We start from the raw sequence: 20,189 nt of genomic DNA, 5'->3' as shown, positions 1-20,189 counted from the left end.
ATGTGATAATTAGCATAAAGACTAATTCGCTCTCCCACTGGAATTTAACAAGCAGGTTTTCATTATAAATCACCAGTCACCACAGACAAAGCAATATGGTCAGCAGGAAAGCTGCAATGGAAAGACGCACAACATCCTTAAACCAAGATTCCTGCTACATGTAAAAAAAAAAGCAGCACAGACATTTGTCAAGATGCCTTGTCTTTATGAAAAGCTGTTTCAAATAATAAGCTCTTAAAAAATAAGACAAGTGTCATGCTCTTAATATTCTATCACTTTAAAACCCAAGGAAATCTTTTCATAAAGGCATCACCTGCTTATGCTAGTAAAAAAATAACAATGAAATCAATGCAAATTCAGACCTGGGACATCTGCTGACGTACTGAGCTGACTGTCCTATCAAACAAAGTGTCCCCTGTAGCTATAGAGCTTTGGTGGTCACTCTGTTGGTCATCTTCATCTATGCTGGAGGCTAACCGCTTTGTTCTAGTACTGACGAAACGAGGAAAAAAGACTGGCTGGCTGCGAAGTGAAAGTAAAAGGAAGCAGAACGAAATCATAGCATCATGAACTGATCTAAATTAGAAGTCTCCTGGCAATCTAGTGGATTTACATATAGATTATGATTTTGAAATTAGTCTATGTGGGCCATTAGACAAGATAGTTAGACTGAATGATTGTTACACCCAATGGTACTTGGACCAATTGATAGTCGACCATATGGGTTTAGCCATCATGGTGTTGGACAATTTGAGGAGACCATCTGCTGTAGCCAAGTGGATAAAACCACAACCGATGTACATGCACATACCTTGAGAGACCAGAAGCGCATGGTGTCTTGCTTTGTGCCACATGTGCTTGCTTGTCAGGAGAGCCTGAAGTGTTGGATCCTAATCTCCTTCTCCCCACCAGCTTAGGTCTCTGGTTGATCTGTGAATATTCAGCACCAGCACAGCCTGCGTGGGATCCAGGACCTTGAACTTGTCCAGTTTGAGCACCATCCGTACCTCCAACTACCTGACCATGCTGATGATCAGTTTGTTGGTGATCTACGGATTCAAGGTGACCACCGGAGTGAGAAGGGATGGACCTCTGTTTTGGTCTTGCACCAGGGTCCCTAAAACTCTGTCCATGCAGCAGAGAACATTGTGAATCTGGATCTAATGCTGGGTTGACTGAACCACCCACCGTGGGGCATAAAGGTCCAATGAAGGCACTTGAAGGTGCTGCTGATATTGATGATGGAAGCTGATGAGTGGGTCCCATCTTATCTTGATTTAGCTTACCACCCCCATCAGGGAATGGATTGAATCCATCGGGAAGAGTGTCATGTTTAGTCCTCAGTCTTGGGAACTCTGGCTGGCTAGGAATGTCCCATTGCCAGGGAGGTAGTCTTCGGGGTGGCTCAGGGAGGGACGGGGGAATCTGCTCATTCTGCTGATCAGGGTTTCCAAGTTCATTTCCAGAATGACTGTGTCCATAGCGCACATCAACGCCATCTCCTGCAGCTGCACTTGGAGGATCAGAACTTGCTGATGACCGTGCTTCTTGAGCTGGAGTTGGCATCCAAGCTGTCACAGGTGAAGGTCTATCAAGTTGACGATCTCTTGTATCCAGTGTGGATGATGATGCCTCAACAATTTCCAAACCTGAAAGAGAAATATCCAAAAAAATAATCATTGCACATAATCATCAATCAGTTGATGCTAGTAAAATATAAATTAACATTTTCCCAGAGTTTATCTAGTCTTCAGTGTAGCAAATTGAACAGTTTATCAAGACGGCAATACAGGTAAGGATAGAATGAAATTCTGTATTGCGATTTGAATCCCACATCCATATTAAATATTTAGATAAATTGTCAGAGCCTGTAGTATGTAAATAAGTATAGCCTGAATTATCAAATTATCAATTGAGGCAAAAAAAAAAACAAGAACAAAACTAAAATTGAAATAAAAAGTAACTTATATTCAATTACATGTATAAGAAGAGCAATACAAACTAAAATTGAAATAAAAACTAATAGTCAATTACATGTATAAGAAGAGCAATACAATCATAGGACTCTCTCTCTGTAATTATGAAGTGTAACCTTTACATGAACGTTCCTTGACCTTTTCTGTAGCACTCAGGTAAACAAAACTACAACTCTTTTAATGCACATGTACTACAAACCCAGATGGTGAACTGGGAAGCATTTCATGAGTTCTGTCAGTGATTCTAACTGACATATGATCTCAGCTGCTGAAAATCAATGCATCTGATTAGCTGAGAGGGAATCGGTCAGAGAAAAATCACTGACAAAACTTTTCTTGAGAAGCTCCACTGAAAACAGGCCTACAGTAACTCACTGCCAGCTTCATCAGACGCCCTCTCCTGGGCGAGTTTCCTCAGTCTTCTTGCCATATCCATTCTCCTTTGTTGGAGCTTTTTCCTTGTATCATCGATAGTCTCGTACTCAGGAGCATAGGTGACATGCAGGAAACCCCCATAGAATGAATAGTCATCCATCTTACGCTTGGCAACTCTGTCAAATCAATAGAAAAAATTGTGTTTGACTCTTTCATGCGTTACGTTCGCATTATTGCACATCCGTAGGCGTGTTTCGTTCGCATTTTTGCACAACCACACATTTCCCATGTGTAGACGTCCCCTGTCCCATTGTTTTTCGAACAATTGCATGCCCTGGAGCGTGCCTAGCTACAATGTATAGCCTGACGTTTTTGTATACCATACATGTGTACCGATCGATCGCTCGTGCGACATTAGTTTAGCGTTCGATGGATTATCGCAGTTTACAAATTTACAAAATTACAGAATCGTTGAGTTTTCCCAAAAAATCAATACATCCTGATCACAGCCAGGAAGTTCATTGAAAAATGAGAGGATAAAATCAATAAAACCCTCCTCACAAACAACACCATGGCCAGGTTTATTGTTAGGAGTCTGTGACTCATGGCACGAATGTGAATGAGACCCTAAAATAATGCAACACACAGGGGGTTTACAGGTGAACGCATGAAGAGTTAATCATTCACTATTATGTCGTTTCTGTATCACATGAATTGGAAAGAAAAACCTTTGGGTTATAGATATTCAATCTTTTTCCTTTACTTCTCACTATCAATTGTTCTGTCATCTTCAAAGTGTCTGTGTCCCAGACATCACAGTCAACCTACAATACTTTCTGATATTTAGAAATCACGAATCCAAAAATATTCTTCTGCTCTCTGTCACTGTCCTTTATACTATGAAAATACTTACCTGATTTTCTTATTTACGAGATAACTCATACATCTACTTGATTTGCTAGTTCAGCCCTCTGGACTGCCATACCCGAAAAGAACTCCCAAGAATTTAAAAAGCGCGAGCGCGCCCTCTCCCGTTCAGGCTTACTACCCATGATCACCGCGCAATTAGCGTCCATCTTCCTCACCTTTCGCAAGCCCATACGTTGAAACATGTTGCTACGCAAGGCGGAGGGTCGGTGGGAGGGTATCAAGTAGATGTATGAGTTATCTCGTAAATAAGAAAATCAGGTAAGTATTTTCATAATTTACTTCAATAACTCCATACATCTACTTGATTTGCTAGACCAGCACGGACTCAAACCGTAGGGAGGCATGTTTTCAATTGTGAGCCTAAGAAAATTTAAAAAAACAAAAACAACGAAATTCAGGGAGAGGGGAAAAAAGCCGCAGCTGCTTTAAGCGCCGAAGCAGCAAATCTCGCCTCGCTGGACTGAATGTCCTTCAAGTAGAAAGAAGTGAAGGAGTTAGTTGAGCGCCAAAAGGCGGCCCTCAAAAATGTCCTCGAGAGGAATGCCCTGTATACTCAGGAATACTAAGTATCATGGGCCCTCGGCCTAGTGTCAGGAGAACAACATCACCTGCTGACTAGAGCGTAAGAATCGAAATTTGTTGAAAATTTCAACAAGAATCGTGATCGGAAAACTGAAGCTTTTAAGGCTCAGTAAGTGATCAATCGACCAATCTGAGAAGGCGAGATATCTCAGAATTAAGCCTCCGCGTGGGAGAAAGCGCCCAGAATTCGATATCTGTCTCAAATGCGTGAGGGCAGAAATCTGCAGAATTCTGATAGAGAGCTGTGGTAAAAAGTTACTAGCGGTCCGAAGGGGACCAGGAACGACGGAGAGTAGGGGTTTAGGAAGAAAACCACTCGTAAGGCAGACAAGGGTCGAGAAAGCGACTGAGTGCCATCCTGTTTATAAGGAATGCCGCGGACATGTTGCCTATGTAGAATAGAGCAGTCTGGTCAAAACAGCTCAACCGGGCGTGTCAGGGAAACAGCGCGGTACACATCACGACAAAAGTGTGTTAGACCGAGTGATCGAGAGAGAACTCAGGATCCCCTTTCTCCCATACTGATTGAAGCACCCATCTGAGGGTGCAGTGCCTGCGGTGGAAGAGGTGGCTTGGCTCAAGCCACCATCGCCGAGAGAGCCCGTGAGGCTAGGCTGCGATGGCTGTCCGCTGGGCGGGGGAATCCCTAGCAGCAGCAAGCGTACGCCAGAGGGAGCTGGCGAAAAAAAATCTGTCACGATATTACGTGTAAACGACCATCAAGAGATGCTCTAAACGAACAGACATCGCCAGATATGATACCTCAACCGTTACATTCCCAACGGAATCGAATGAGGTAGCAACGGCCCTGTCCTATCAAGTTAGGGACGGAAACTGGCTAAGAGTGTCGAAGTCCTCGCTTGAAGAAACAAGCGAAGGAGACTTGAGGAAGTAATCACAAAATTTCCATCAGTCTGCGGTGAGAACCAGTTGTTTATGAAAACAGTCACAAGGCCTGTTTCTCAGGTGATCGTAAGAGCAAGCACCGCCGGCGCCGGTTGCGGCAGCGTGGAACAGTCCGATATCGGTAAGATAAGGAGCTCCAAAAAGCTGCGGGGGGCGGCAAAAATGACGCCCTAAGCAGCGGGGGATGAGAATCTAAATTTCTAAAAGAAGAACTCCAGTGAAGTAAATCACTTACATGGAGAGGCTCATCCACAGTCGGCCCGAGAGAAGGCGGGTCGTAGTGATCGTGGTTAGGAAGGCATAAGCATACATCCATCCACTGTTACATCATCCTCGGTCGTGCGGTGACCCTGGCCACATGCCTTGCATGGAAGGAGGATGAAAGCAGCATGCGGGGCGACTCGAGTGTGCCGTGAAAAAATTTCTAAGAAAGAAGCCGATTCGACAAACGGGCACGGTAAAGACATCCACCGTAGACCACTCCGCACAAGGAGGGAACGGCGGAGACGCCCGCAAGATTGACCCACATAGAGGGCAGTCTATAAGATAGACAGAGCTCGACCGATGGTCTGGCGGTGTACAGTTTGGTGTGAACTCGCCGACCCGGTACGGTGGGTGTGCCCAGAAAGTAGGCATAGAATGCCGACAGAGAATCCTGGGGCTTTAAACAAGTTTGAACGCACGTACATAGCCAACAATCTCATGAGATGTACGGCGGTTACTTTCCTCCGAGATGATGTTTACCCAACCGGGAAAGACTCGGGGAACAGCTGTGAATGTCAACAGGAGGGATATCTAGCATATGAAAAGCTGATTCCTTCCACGTATTCGGTGCGGGTGCTGCCGGCGGTGTCCGGGGGGACGACCGGTGATGGCAGCTCGGGCAGGGTTCGTACGAGCCGCCCGAATACGAGACAAATAGGTTAACATAACCATAATGCACCGGGTGGTGAAGGCATAGCGATTATTAAAGGGGAATCCAACCCAAATAAAAACTTGTTTTTATAAGGAAAAGAAAAATCAGACAAGTTGATAGGTGAAAGTTTGAACAATATTGGACAAACAACAAGAAAGTTATGAATTTTTAAAAGTTGTAAATATTGGTAATCACTATACCCATGGAGACTTCAAATTGGCCACGTATGGGATGTCATAGTGATGTAAGGCAAGGACTAGTCTTCCATGTACTCCAATACATATTATGGCTAAAATGTCATTTTTCCCAAAAGTTTTATTTCAAATTATATTTTTCTTTCATGAGGACATAAAACAATATACTACATGGGTTATATTTAGATTACTGCCCCAGGGGAATGGGTACTTAGGAGAAAACCACAAATCCCTGATAATAAAGTACATGGCCTATGGGAAAGTTGTCCTTGCCCCTTGTCATAATTTACTGACACAGTTGCCAATTTGAAATCTACATAGTATTAGTGATCTCAATGTTAAAGCAGCTATAACTTTCTCATTGCTTGCCCAATTTCTTTCAAACTTTCACCATTCTGTTTAATTTATTTTTCTCCTTCCCAACATAACATTTTATGGCCAAGGCTGGATTCCCCTTTAAGCACAGGAGAACTTTTAATCGCCGTGACATTCAGATCCGATATACATACTCATAAGCTCGGAGAGCTATGAGATAGTGAGACATACCGCTGAGTGGTGATGGTGCTCATATCAGAGTCGCCCTCTCTTCAGCGGCGATCGCTGGAGAACGGGTGTCTGTACTAGCCCTGACTCTGGCATTGCAAGGGTAGGAGCTAAGTAAGACAGGGCACCCTTACTTTCGAATAGAAAGTGAGGTTCAGGCCAGAAAAGCGCCTGTCCCGTCGCCTGGGCGGACGGTCCGCGGACGTGATAGGTTGCCCTCTCAAAGCAGCCAAACATTCTCACGAGAGAAGTGCGGCATGCGGTATGTAAGAGATTCATACCTCCAATCTACGGGCCCGCTTAGGGGGAAGAATGGAGAGAGTTACCGCTGAAGGAGTCGTCGCCGTATGTGAGCTTGACGTAGAGGGCGAATTCGGGAGTACCTGCATAATAATCGCCCCCCCCCCCCTGCCTCTGCCTTCTCGCTAGCCTCGGGGGGCGTGAAAATTTCGAGACGGCGGCGCCGAGCCTGGCGCTTCCGGGCAGCAGCAGAGCGGGGGTGGGTTTACACCCTCGGAGCTGGCGGCTTCCTCGTCGTAGGAGCCGCCTCGTCTAGAGCGACCCCGTCACTCTCCGAGACCCCCAATTCGGCCGCTTGAGCTCGGAGCGCCTGAAGAGGCGGGGCGAGAAAATATGGACTCCCTTGCTTCATCAATACCCCCGCTCGGAGGGTAGATGTGAGGTAGATACTTGTCAAGCAGCGCCTGAGCGCTTACTGAAAAGTCGACCGCGGGATAGGGGTTGTCCTCGCACTGTCCGCCTTCGAGAGACTCCTCGTAAAGGGAGTCTCGCTCTATGGACTGAACCGGGGGGTTGTCCAGTAAGCGCCGGGGTGGCCCCGCGTGTCGGCTGGGACACGTGCTCTGAGATCGACGAAAATGCTGGAAAGCACACGCGATCTTGAGGCACCCGGTTAGTCGGTGCACTGGCTGGCGATTTAACAGAATCGCTCGAAGATTTCCCGGGTGTCTGGTGGTTATTGCCCACTTGTCTCGCTTGATGCTCAGGGGCATCAGCGGGGTGAGTAGACGTCGAGGGTGGGGTGAACCCGCACTACTCGAAAGCAGAATGTAGCAGCATGAATAGCTGTGACATCTGACCACCGACACAAGGGTCTGAAGGAGGGACGCCCATGGCAACAGGGCTGGCCGACCTCACCTTCGACCTCTTCTTCTTCGCGGCCTCCGCCGGCGTGGCCGGGGCAGAAGAAGGCACAAGAGGCACGGGTGATTTCTTACGATTTGCCGCCCCTGGCAGGGCGGCCGTCAACAACGAAACTTCACCCGAATCTGACGGGGTCAGATTGTGGTCACAGCCTGATGTGTGACGCCTCTCGCGGTAGCAGAATATAGCAGCATAACATGTGGCCACCGATAAGAGGGTCTGAAGGAGGAACGCCCATGGCAACAGGGCTGGCCGACCTCTCCTTCGACCTCTTCTTCTTCTTCTCTTTCTGCGGGCTCCGCCGGCGTGGCCGGAGCAGAAGAAGGCACAAGAGGCACGGGTGATCTCTTACGATTTGCCGCCCCTGGCAGGGCGGCCGCCAACAACGAAACTTCACCCGAATCTGACGGGGTCAGATTGTGGTCACGATCAGATTGTGGTTACAGTCTGTGTGACGCCTCTCGCGGTCAGGGGCTGGGCGATCTCTCCCGATGCTGTCAACGGAGGACGACTTATACGGCAGAGATCCTGACCTGTGCCGGGGGGAGAGAACCGCACTCTCCCTCCGGACTTCTGGTGACCCGGTAGCCGGTGGGTCGCATAGCCCTATGGGTGCTGCGGCGGCAGGACCTAGTTTAGGCTTGGAAGCCTTGGCTACCACTTTTTCCTTTGTCCGAGACCGTGGCACCACAGTCTCGGCCTTCCTTCTCTTAGCATCCGACCGCAAATTCGGAATGCTGATCGACGCACCCTCATACTCACCGCCACCGGGCGCTCACCGCGGCGTCCCTCCTACTCGCCTGGAGGCGGCCGACTTCTGTAAACTTGCAATCGGGACGGTCCCCGTGGAGGGCACCAGGTCCTCTGGGGCTGTGTTAGTCCCATTCAAAGGTACCTCTCTCTACCCTGAAAAAGGAAAAACAAGAATTTTTCTTTTTTTTTTTTTATTACAAAGATCTCGCTTAGATTAAAAGTGGAGACCGGAGTGGTCTTTCCCTCCTCCTATAAGGAGTTTGTTTGAGCAAACAGAACAAATCAAGAGGGGAGGGGTAGGGAGGAAGAAGAACCTAAGAATAGTTTAGGTATCTGCCTGTAAGAAAATAAAAAGGAGGTCGGAGACTTTGAAAAAAGAAACTCCTACAAGGTTCCCCTACTATATTCTCTTTTTTTTTTTTTTTTGTGCCCGAAGGAAAAATTCGAAACAAAAATTCAAAAATGAATGCAAGTTCAGAAGAGAACGAAGTTTCCACCTGCGAAGAAACACAAAAACAAGCATTTCAGAGCAGGAAGAAAAGGGATTGAGAGACAAATAATTCCAGATAAGAGAAATTTTACGATAATTTCCAAGAGGAAAAAAGTAACCTCCTGTGGAAAGGTAAAGAAATTCAGAACAGGAGGAAGGAGGAACGTCTCTAGTAACGATTCCAAGAGGAAGAACGACACAGTAAATCCTCAAAGGGAAATCGTAGAGCCCGCCTGTCGAAGTAAAAAAATATAAGACTAGGAGGGAAGAGGGAATTGAACGAAGAAAACAATTCCGGGAAAGGTCAAAAAAATTTCTAACAGGAAGGAGACCCCACCTGTAAAGAACAAAAAAAATTTTTTTTTTTTTTTTGGGGGGGATTGAATAACCAATCAATCAAGGTATAATTGCGTAAGCCGAATTAAACAATCCCCGAAGCGTCTGTGAATAAAATATTAATCAAGAGTTTTATTCAGAACAGAAAGGAAAAGGAATTGAGCTTTAAGCTGCGCCTGTGAATAAAATATCAGTCAAGAATTTTATTCAGAACAGAAGGAAAAGGAATTGAGCTTTAAGATCCGCCTGTGAATAAAATATCAATCAAGAAATTTATTCAGAACAGAAGGAAAAGGAATTGAGCTTTAAGATCCGCCTGTGAATAAAATATCAATCAAGAAATTTATTCAGAACAGAAGGAAAAGGAATTGAGCTTTAAGATCCGCCTGTGAATAAAATATCAATCAAGAAATTTATTCAGAACAGAAAGGAAAGAGAATTGAAGAATTAATCAATCAATAATCAATCGAAAATCTTAATAAATCAATTCCAGAAAGCGAGGAAGGAACAGAGTTGAAGATCCCAACCTGCAAAAAGAAATAACAATAACACCCTCGACAACAAAGTGTAGAGGCTGTCTAGAATTTAATTCAAAAACGGCACCAAAAGCCACCACGCTTTGAACGTGAAGAACAATAACCATGACAGGTGGTGAAGGCTTGCTGCCACGTAGGCAGGCCAAGCCCGGTGCCTCGCGAACGCGCTAGCGATGCGGCGCGACGAGAACCCAAACGTTAGAAAAACAATTTAAGTGTCACCAAAAACACGTCTAAAAAGTCACGCCAGGTGTAAATTCTGAACACAATCTTACCCACAGACGGAAAGAATGAATTTAAAAGGGAGAAAGCACAACAGATAAGCGAAAATAATATACCAAAGCTCAAAAAAGATTTGAGCTCTTAGGAGACTTATCTGAGCACGTCTTGACAGGTGGCTTGCCGAAAGCAAAAGAGGAAGATGGACGCTAATTGCGCGGTGATCATGGGTAGTAAGCCTGAACGGGAGAGGGCGCGCTCGCGCTTTTTAAATTCTTGGGAGTTCTTTTCGGGTATGGCAGTCCAGAGGGCTGAACTAGCAAATCAAGTAGATGTATGGAGTTATTGAAGTAAATAACTTTGTTTGGTAGGCCGTTGGCCAAAAATCCACATTAAAGTCAGCGCTTTGTATTGACCTTTGTAGGAATTTAGCCCAATGTTTGAAAATGGCCATGGGCCCCAGCCTTGGAACTGTTCCGATTTTGGAGATAAAATGTAGATTCTGATAGATAGATCTTAAAGTATAATAGAACTATCTATACCATCTTAATTCAGGCATAAAAACATAGCATAAATCCTGTTTAATCTGACCTCATACAGGTATCTAAAAGATTCAGTCAATACCAGTCAAGAAAGGCTGCTTTTTGGTCTGAAGTTGAAATCAAGTTAAAACAGGATGGAAGCTAAAACTAGCAACCAACTATTTGCACATGAGTGCTGTCAAAATCTAAAAGAAGCAATGCCCAGATAATTACTGGAAAGCTACTGCCCCCCCCCCAAAAAAAAAAAATTAAAAATTAAGAGTTCCAAAAAGTGTTAGGCAGTTGTTCAAAAGAAAGGTTTACAGTCAGAGCTCAACTAAAATTGACCATACAAGTTTACTACCCTGGACACAACTACTCAAATCAGTCACAGTCTTCGATAGCATCAGAACCTCTCACACACTTCTTTCATAGATGTATACTTCTCATTTATTGCAGCATTAGATCTAGTACTTGTCTATGTAGCAACCTGGCTTTGGACTGGAAAATAGATGAAAATTAGCAAACTTTACAGGGAAAAATAAATCAAATAATAAACAAAATGCATTTTCAGTGTGACACTGGGGGAAGTTTTAACTTGTAATAAAAGACAAAATACCTTGTGCAATACCATTTATAGTGGATCCTTTGGGTTTTTCAAAGGTTAGTGATCCAGGTGGTTATTTCATAAAACTGTTTGTGAATTATGAATGACTTTACGCATGAATGGTTATCAGGGTTGGCGATTTTTTTTAATTTTAAAAAAAAAATTTAAAAAATCGGATTTATTTGATTTAAATCAGATTTTTTTTATTTAAATCAGATTTTTTTGATTTTTTAAAAGTTCCTTCGAAAAAAGGGGTAATTATCCCCCCCCCTTACTCTTACCTGTACAATGACATCAATATTAATGTTATACATTTCACCCCTAATAGTGTTCTTAACCACATATTTTGTAATTAAAATCCAGTAAAAATGGACAATTAAAAATAAATTTGAGGAATCATGTACATGTGTATCTGAACTTAATTCTATCATACATAGGCCTATGAAGGAATATTCCATAGGGAATTCCCAGTGAGTAAAGAAAATTCCCCTCTGGGATTTTTCATTCAAATATTTAAAAAAATCCAAGAGAAAAAAAAATCCCTTATCAAAACTGCCAACAAACCCTTTGCCAATTACTAGTATTCATGTATATTGTAAGAGAAATAATTCAAATCAATGATTTTTTTTCAATTAGTCGCAGATTTACAATAGTCAAAGAGAGACTACAACTGTATATGTTTAGGATCTTTTTAGTTTGATAAAAAGCTCTTCTCTTGCTACAGATATAGATGCAAAACTCTCAGTTTTGGAGAACAATATAGAAGATAGCTTAGTCAAAGGGTGACTATACTACATTCTGTTACTGTGATTTTTTTACATTAATCTACAATTTTTATTCCCATATTCTCTACAAAAAAATCTGTTTGATCCATGAAGTATGAAAAAAATCTACTTACTTTTAACTTAACTAAAGGATAGAAACTGCGAAACTGCTTAAATTACAACATACATGTATGTATTACAAAAAGAAGTATTTTATTTTAAATGAGACACAGCTTACAACTGCCAATGATTGTAACTGAAGTACCTGCATCTTAACATTAAAATGCAGTGTTAAATGTTTATTCTGAGTTTTGCAAATTGTTGTTATAGAGCTCTTTCCATTATTACATGCAGATACAAAACTTCCATTATTTGTAGCACTGAACATAAAATGGGCTGCAGTGACTTAAACGGTTTATAAGAGAAAGCTTTTCTCAACAGTCAAATTATGACTGTACTACATTATGTTAATGTGATTTTTATAATTATGTTATTTAAAACATCAAATGTATGATAAATGTAACAATACGAAATAAGAGGCATGTTAAACATGTTGATTACATGCAGGTATAATTTTTTTATTTTACATGACAGAAGTAGTTATGTGTAGGCGAAGGATCAAAACTGGAAAACTGCCAACAAACATTTTCTCATTGACTTTTATATATTATATATTTTTTTTTACAAACTGCTCTCTGAAAAGTCTTTGGATTATGTAAAAACTTTATGTTAAGAAAGAAATTGACTAATAATAACTGACAAAGAATGTAAAATTTCAGAAGAAAAACTCGACATAATTTACAAAAAATGAGTACCTATTGACAACATACATCTGTAGTTTTTAAGGAATCACCTGATTTTATTAATTTGATTTTAATTTGTTTTAAGTAGATATGAAGACTTTGTTGATCTTTTATTGATATAAAGTTAATTCAAAGTTTTTCAGTTGACTTGAAGAATTAATTGTCCATGATTTGTACATTTTTAAATGGAAATTGATTTAAATCAATGATTTTTAAAAAAAAAATCATGGTGATTTAAATCGCGATTTAAATCACGATTTAAATCGATTTAAATCAACGTGATTTAAATCCGCCAACCCTGATGGTTATCATTTTTATGTGGTAAATGAGATATTAACAGGTAGGTGATAGCACCTAAGAACATGTTCAAGGCAAACTTAACATAGTCAAGGCAAACTTAACAAGTCATAGCTTGGTGAAACACCCATCAAGGCTCTGGGGATATTTCGGAACTTGGATGCATTTTCCCCCCCGATTCAAACTCACCTAGCAGCAGAGATATCTGCATACTTGATCCAGTGCGTCTTGGTGAACTCCTCTGCGTCTGACTCGTCAAGTGTACGGTATTCCTCTATCTTCCCGTAGAGAGACAAGAGCTTCAAAAGTTCATCGGTGACGTTGATGTCTGGGACTCCATGAACAAGGAGATAGCGGGATTCCTGATTTATTGTGAATACCTAGAGAGGTAAGGAGATGAAAATCGGTTAGAAATGGAAATGCATGATCCCCACCTCCAAGTCTTTAGACAAAGCCGCATGTCTGATATGACTTGTATACTAAGAGTAAAATCCAAGTGACAGGTTAATAAAGAGAATAATACATGTACCAGGGTAAAAGCGCAAGCCGCGGAACTTTTATTTGGAACCTGGTCTGGATTTATGTTTAGCGTTGTTTCTGGCTTTAATGGGCTACCTTAGAGGTAGAAGCCAATCAGTTACATGTAGTATATCCTTCAATTAATGAGAGAAGAAGGGATAAAAAGGTAGAAAATTAAAAGAATTAAAGTTTTCCTGACCCCCACCTGAATCCACTTTCATAACAGCTGTTCATACCCAGATTTTCAGAAATCAGATAAGAAACAATTTTACAATAAAATGAGTAAGTGCTTTGGTGTGCGGGCATGCATCAGTATGAAGCAGGTTCAGCATACATCATGTACTTGACAGATTTATAGCTACAGTGGACGGCATTGCTCGGGCCTAACCGGCACTGACAAAAGATTTCTGACCATCACTCATCATGAAAAACACTGCTTCCATCCATTTCTCTCTGTCTTGTATCCTTCCTCCGTAAGGCCAGAGATTGCTAGTATCACTAACAGTACAGAAATGAATGCAGATCCCGGAGTGGCAACTTCCATTGATGAGTGGATACCATGCGCGACCATGGGGTCTCAAAAGCACCCTAAACAAGTATATTTTCATATTCTGAAAATGCACCCCTTAAAAAGTATTGGTGTGTGAAACCGTACACTTAACAAGTATTGGAAACAAAACTCTTGGCAAGTATTCCCTTAATTGAACCCCTAAACACATACTAGTTTGATGGGGCGTCAAACTTCAGACTTTTCAAAAATATTCTTCACGCTTAAATTTTTTCACAAAATATTCACAATTTATGCAAAACCAATTTAATAGTTACAAGATCGTAAACTATACAATCATTGACAAAAATGTGAAGTAGGTTAAGGGGTTTCGCCAGTATCGCGATCTCAAAATTCTATTCCGATCGACGAATGCGCGTTGTGCTGGAAAACCGTCCTCAAAAAGTGTGACCTAATTTCGCGGACCAAAGTTTTTGAGGATTTATTCAAGCAAAAACTCAAGCTCAAAAGGTGAGATATTTTATATCAAATTGACGACAAAATGCCATAGAATTAGGCAGTACCACAATTAACTCACATTTTTTATATCTGCTTGCTAAATGCTGATAGCGTGATGCTTGTTGAGAATGTAAAAATTCTTTGGAACTAGCGCGAACGGTGACCAATTTGCCGATCTTTTGTCAATATTTTCATGATTACTGAACTCATCCTGAAGAAACTTATCCCAAAGGGTAATTTTAGGTTGCTTTTCACATTGACGATGTCAGATTTTAAGGATATTACCTAGTTTTGGGGATAATGACCGTCCGCGAAGTATGGACACACGCAAAGTTTGGACTCACTGCCATACAGCGATATTCATGTCACGGACGTTGGTCGTACGGTTATGATAGTTACCTATACCTACATCATTGGGTTTAGCGCCCCCACATCCCACAACACGTAGTGTTGACTGTTGGGCAAAAAGTACATCCTTTATAACACAATTGAGACTTACCGGTACATGTAATTTTTTTATACCCTTGAATTGCAAATTTGACCCTAAACACATAGCTTTCCTAGCGAAATAGAGTGGCCTACCCTTTTTTCATTATTTTAGTGTTTTTAACATTACATACGTAACATGCCCTATCTTGAAAAAGACTACCTTTAATCAGGGCTCGACACTAGCGGCGGTCCGACGGTCCCAGACCGGTAAAAATCGCTGTCGGGCCAGTAGATTTTCAGAAATAGGAAGATTTACTGGTCCGACATGACCAGTAAAAAATATCACTGTCGGGCCAGTAATTTTTCCAAAAATAGCAAGATTTAAGGGTCCGACATGACCAGTAATAAAAACCATTGTTGGGCCAATAACTTTTCCAGAAATGGTCAAATTCACAGCAAACCATTTCCCCCATTAAATTCTGCCATTCACACACAGAATGAATCGCACGTGTTACTAGAGTACCATACAGCATGCTTACAGTGTACATGTAGTCAGCCATACAACCAACATGGTAAATTCTCTACTGGCCGCACGAATGAAGCCTGGCTAAACTCTGGTAGAAATCTCTCACAGAACTGTCAAAATTCACGGGTCATACTCATGAAAGGCTCTTATAATGTCCATATTTCCTAAAAATTGGAGTAACTCTGTCATTTGTAAGCAGTAAAAGGATAAATTTTCACTTCTGTTTTGGTTCAAACAGATCGGGTTTCGGGTGATATCGTCTGAATACATAATAGCCCCACATATGCATTTATGAGTCCATCCATCCTACATTCATCTCTTCTCTTCTTCCTTTCTTTCCATCCTTCTTTTTACCCATTTCTTCCCTTCATTCTTTGTTACTTTCTTTGTTTCTTTCTTTCTTCCATCCATCATTTATTTTTTTTACCCTTTCTTGTTTTTGTTTTTTTCTCAGCCCTTTCTCTCGTTCTTACATTCATTCCTTCCTTTCGTCTATTTGTCTTTCTTTTTTCTTCCTTTCATCTATTCTTTTACCTTTTCTTTTTTTATATATATAATTGCTTGCTTCTTTCCTTCCCTTATTCTATCTATCATTTTACCTTTCTTTTATTCCTTTCTTCCTTTTTTCAATCCTTCCTTCCTCTCTTTCTTTTGTCTGTCTTTCCATCTTCTTTTACCCTTTCTTTTTTATTGCTTCTTCTTTCTTTCCTTTACTACTTTCTGGATTGTTCTTTCTTTCTGCATTGCTTGCTTCATTTCTTTCCTTCATTTCTTTTTTCTTTTCTTTCTTTATTTTTTTTCCTTCTTTATTCCTTCCTTCCTTCTTCACTTCTTTTTTTTCCATCCTTCACATCCATCCTTTCTTTACCTTTTCTTTTTTCTTCCTTTCCTTCCTTTCTTTCTTGTCCTTCCTTTCTTTTATTCTTTCTTTCTTCCTTTCTTCTTTCTTCATTTCTGTCTTGCTTTCTTTTTGTCCTTCATTCCTTCATTTCATGGGGGGGCAACGAAAGGCTAGAAAAATAAACTTGGGCGTTCTTTTCAATGTTTTTTGGTCACGCATGGTATCCACTCGTCAATGTAAGTGCCCCCCCCCCCCCCCGATTCAGACACTTCCTAAGAGTTGTTTAACTTTAGAGCTAAAAAAGTTGCTGAGGCTCGCGAGGAGGTTTAGGCAGGTTGTGTGAAGATTGCAAATGAAGTATGTGCAGATGTAGACAGGAATAACCGTCGTTTCTGGGGATTTATTCAACAATTTCTGACATTTTACTGTAATCCCCATTCACCGACGGTAAAGTGTCCGTGTGGGCTCCCATTCGTTATAACCCCAGCACCTTTGTCCGACCAGAGTCCAAAGTTTGAGGTTCTTTTACACGAGGTTACAATCTAAGGATATTTAAACTAAACATTCTTAATATTTAAATATTCAATTTTACAAAAATTTAAACGATATAGATGAAAATGCATGAAAATTATACTTTACCGATGTTTAGTTGGGTACGACACAGGAAAACAGGTCAAAATGGCAGCCAAACTATGAAATATTTACAAACGAACGCGGAGAGGGCGTCAACAATGTACGAATGTGATATCGATATTGCATTCCACCAGCACACCTACAAGGCAATAATACGATACGATACACTCACGAAGACAAACGATAATAGTTATAATCGCGATATATCGAGACATTAACGATAATGACGTCATTCAAGATGGCAACTTGCAAGATAAACCGTCAGGTCAGGAGAAAATGGCTTAGATGACAGATTTCTCAATCATCCAGTGGATTTTTTTATCAATAAATCCGGTCCAAGGTATGCAATTACTTAAATTATTTGTATTTCCCTGAATTTCATTAAATTTCGCTCAAAAAACAGTTTTAAATCGCGATCTATAAAACGCTAGTTCACTATACGTTGTCTGTAGCCACGGACCCCCAACCACTTCAGTCTATGTATGGTGAGTGGAGCCAACGCAGTTCAGCGGAACAACCAAAATACAGAGACTGAAGCTTTTGGTCTAGGCCTAGACTAGTGCAGATGTTACTGGCATTGTTGAGGAACACCACTAATCTAAATGAAAAGAGTTTAGACTTTTAGGTCTACAGACCGTCTACTTTCATTTTGAAACTCTGTTCATTTCTATCTTAATTTTGTTTTATTTGCATAATTTACATTAGTGAAGAATAGACTTATTTTCAAAGATTTTCTAATGTAAAATTGTAATGATCTACATCATGTACATGTTCCTTCCTTCACTGGTCACAGCCAAGGCAGGATGTGATAAAGATAGCTTGTTGGTCCAGTGGCAACGTCTGAAATAGAGAACTCAATCCAGTCAAAGTTAAACTTTACCGTACATGTACCGTACATTGCCATCAGGATTTTTATTTTATTATATTTTTTATAATCATCATCCCGGCCATGTCAATTGTCATCATGATTATATTCAAACGCTTTATCAAACAACTTTGGGGTATCCCATCAGGCATCATATTGCATGAATATGAACCGAGTCTGAGAGAGATTTTTTTCCGCGCTCGTGCACTTTCGCACCGTCCGACTGTTTAAACAGGGCTGTTGTTCTTGTTCCACGACTCGCTGGCCGCACAGCCACGGCCGGCAGCAGGGATGGATGTGATGGGCATGATAAAGCCAAGGTGCGAAAGTGCACTAGCACCTTTTCTGACATAGAAATCTTCAAAAATCTAGATCTAGGGTACGAACACGTTGAATGTCGTATCATATAAGTAATTACATACCTTCACAGCCGTACCACGCCGTCCATCACGGTACAATGGCCGATTCGTGCAAACATTTTGACGTTTTTTAGAGGACGTTTTCCTACTGCTAGTGGACGCCATAATCAGCGACAGAAGTACGGTACGGGAGAAAACTACGGTACGGTACGGTACGGTACGGGAGAAAACCACGTGCAAAGAAGGAAACACGCAGGTACGGTGTGAGTGACCGAAGAACCGGGGTGCGAGTCCGGCCCGCGAAATTATTTTTCCCACCGCAGTTCTGAACAACAGTCCGCCGGTACACCCATATGAATTCATGACTTATGGTAATTGCGTCTCAGTGGCGTAGCTACGGGGGGGGGGGGGGGGCACGTGCCCCCCACCCTGAGATTTTGGTGTGCCCCCCCAGGTGCCCCCCAGAAAATAAAATTGACAGAGCATTAACAAAAAAAGGGGAGAAAGAGGAAAAGAAAAAAGGAAAAAAAGAAGAAAAAAAGAGGAAAATAAGAGGAGCTAGGAAGCTGTGAATAATTTAATGTGAGGGGAATACTTGCAAAAAAAAATCTATCGTGCCCTTGAGACTTGGTGTGCCTCCCAGAAAAAAAATTGGCAGAGCATTAAAAAAAAGGGGAAAAAGAAGAAAAGAAAAAAGGAAAAAAAAGAAGACTGAAAAAAAGAAGAGGAAAATAAGAGGAGGAAGACGAGTGAATAATTTAATGTGAGGGGAAAACTTGCAAAAAAAATCTATCATGTTACTCTATAAAATTTTTGCTTGCGCTTCGCGCCAGAATTACCTGTTCAATGAGATTCATATCTTGCTCAATAGGCTGATATGGAGCAAGTTTTGACGTCATTATACCGCAAAACATATTTTAGCTCGGACATCGAGCCTTCATTATTTTTTTTCATTTACAAATTTACGTGCTCTGTAAAATATGTCCGATTTACATATCAGCATTTTAAGCTCACTCTGCGTGGTCACATTGTTTGATTTGCCAAGTTAATATTGTCATCGTGTATGTTCCATAAACAAATGTATTCAGAATGCCCAGATTCTATAGGTCTAAATCTAAAACATGCGCAATAGCCTGCATGCATATGTTCTTTATTCAAAATTTACTTAAATTATCCAGTTTCACACCAGAATATCAGTAATTGTCTGCTCACGCTTCACGATCGCATTATTAATGATACCTATGTAACAAAGTCTAAAATCTCAATTTTCTTCCTCTCGCGCTCGCATCAATTGTTTACTTATACACAACGATCCCATTAAAAAAAAAGTGCTTAGAATGACCATTTTTAGGTCGGAATGTCAAAAAAAATTGCTCGCGCTTCGCGCTCTCATTATTGAAATACATACCGTCTTCGTGGGTAACTGCAACAAGTCCACAACCGGGTCCATTTTCGATAATGCTAGAACAGTTAATAAAAATGTCTGCTCGTGCTTGGCGTTCGCAGTATCTAGTTACATACAAATCTTGTTCAGGATCACACATAACATTGCCCAGAATATTACATTTTCTGGACAAAATACATGAGAGTAAAAAAAAATCGATCGCGCTTCGCGCTCGCACTTTTTATAAGGCTTATGAGATTATTTCATGTTAATGTTGTTTTATAATAATAAAATTAAGAAGTGATAGGTGAAGATAATTTTGGGGCCCGTCCGGACGCGTCCCCTATTGGCGAAAGTCGGATCCGCCCTTGTGACACATACACACACACTGGAAAAAAAATGGCCGGTCCCCCCCCCTGAAAAAGCAAGAACCCCCCAGGAAAAAAATCCTAGCTACGCCACTGTTGCGTCTTCAGAAAAAGAGTATAGGCAAAGAACTAGAAAAACAGTATATTATGATGTATATGATCATTAGTTTGCAGATTTTCATCCAGGTATTAATCCATACAGTGGGGATCCCCCCAATATTTCAAGTGGGGGATGGCCTGTATTATCACCCACCAAAAAAAATTTAGGGTACAAAAATTATAATAATGATGATGAACAAATGAAAAGTTTGATCATGATGATTATAGTTATGATTATAGTATGCCAT

The 20,189-nt window shown here is 41.3% G+C and overlaps 1 protein-coding gene across 1 annotated transcript; it reads right to left on the bottom strand.

Moving 5' to 3' along the window:
• Positions 1–726: 726 nt before the first annotated feature.
• On the bottom strand, positions 727–18,282 carry LOC121425961. The gene is made up of 4 exons (XM_041622090.1): positions 18,154–18,282; positions 13,102–13,292; positions 2,352–2,527; positions 727–1,649 (listed from the first exon to the last, which is right to left on the bottom strand). The coding sequence occupies exons 1-4, from the start codon at positions 18,253–18,255 to the stop codon at positions 727–729; spliced, it is 1,392 nt and encodes a 463-aa protein (XP_041478024.1). The 5' UTR covers positions 18,256–18,282.
• Between the last annotated feature and the right edge of the window lie 1,907 nt (positions 18,283–20,189).

Source organism: Lytechinus variegatus, chromosome 13 (assembly GCF_018143015.1).
Source record: "Lytechinus variegatus isolate NC3 chromosome 13, Lvar_3.0, whole genome shotgun sequence".
Classification (NCBI taxonomy): Eukaryota; Metazoa; Echinodermata; class Echinoidea; order Temnopleuroida; family Toxopneustidae; genus Lytechinus; species Lytechinus variegatus.
This window is presented reverse-complemented; position numbering and strand designations above follow the sequence as displayed.

Coding starts and splice junctions, on each gene's coding strand:
- LOC121425961 (XM_041622090.1), bottom strand. CDS start 18,255: ATGGCGTCCACTAGCAGTAGGAAAACGTCCTCTAAAAAACGTCAAAAT. Junction 2,528..13,101: donor GCAGATATCTCTGCTGCTAG/GTGAGTTTGAAT, acceptor TTGATTTGACAG/AGTTGCCAAGCGTAAGATGG. Junction 1,650..2,351: donor GGCGTCTGATGAAGCTGGCA/GTGAGTTACTGT, acceptor TTTCTCTTTCAG/GTTTGGAAATTGTTGAGGCA.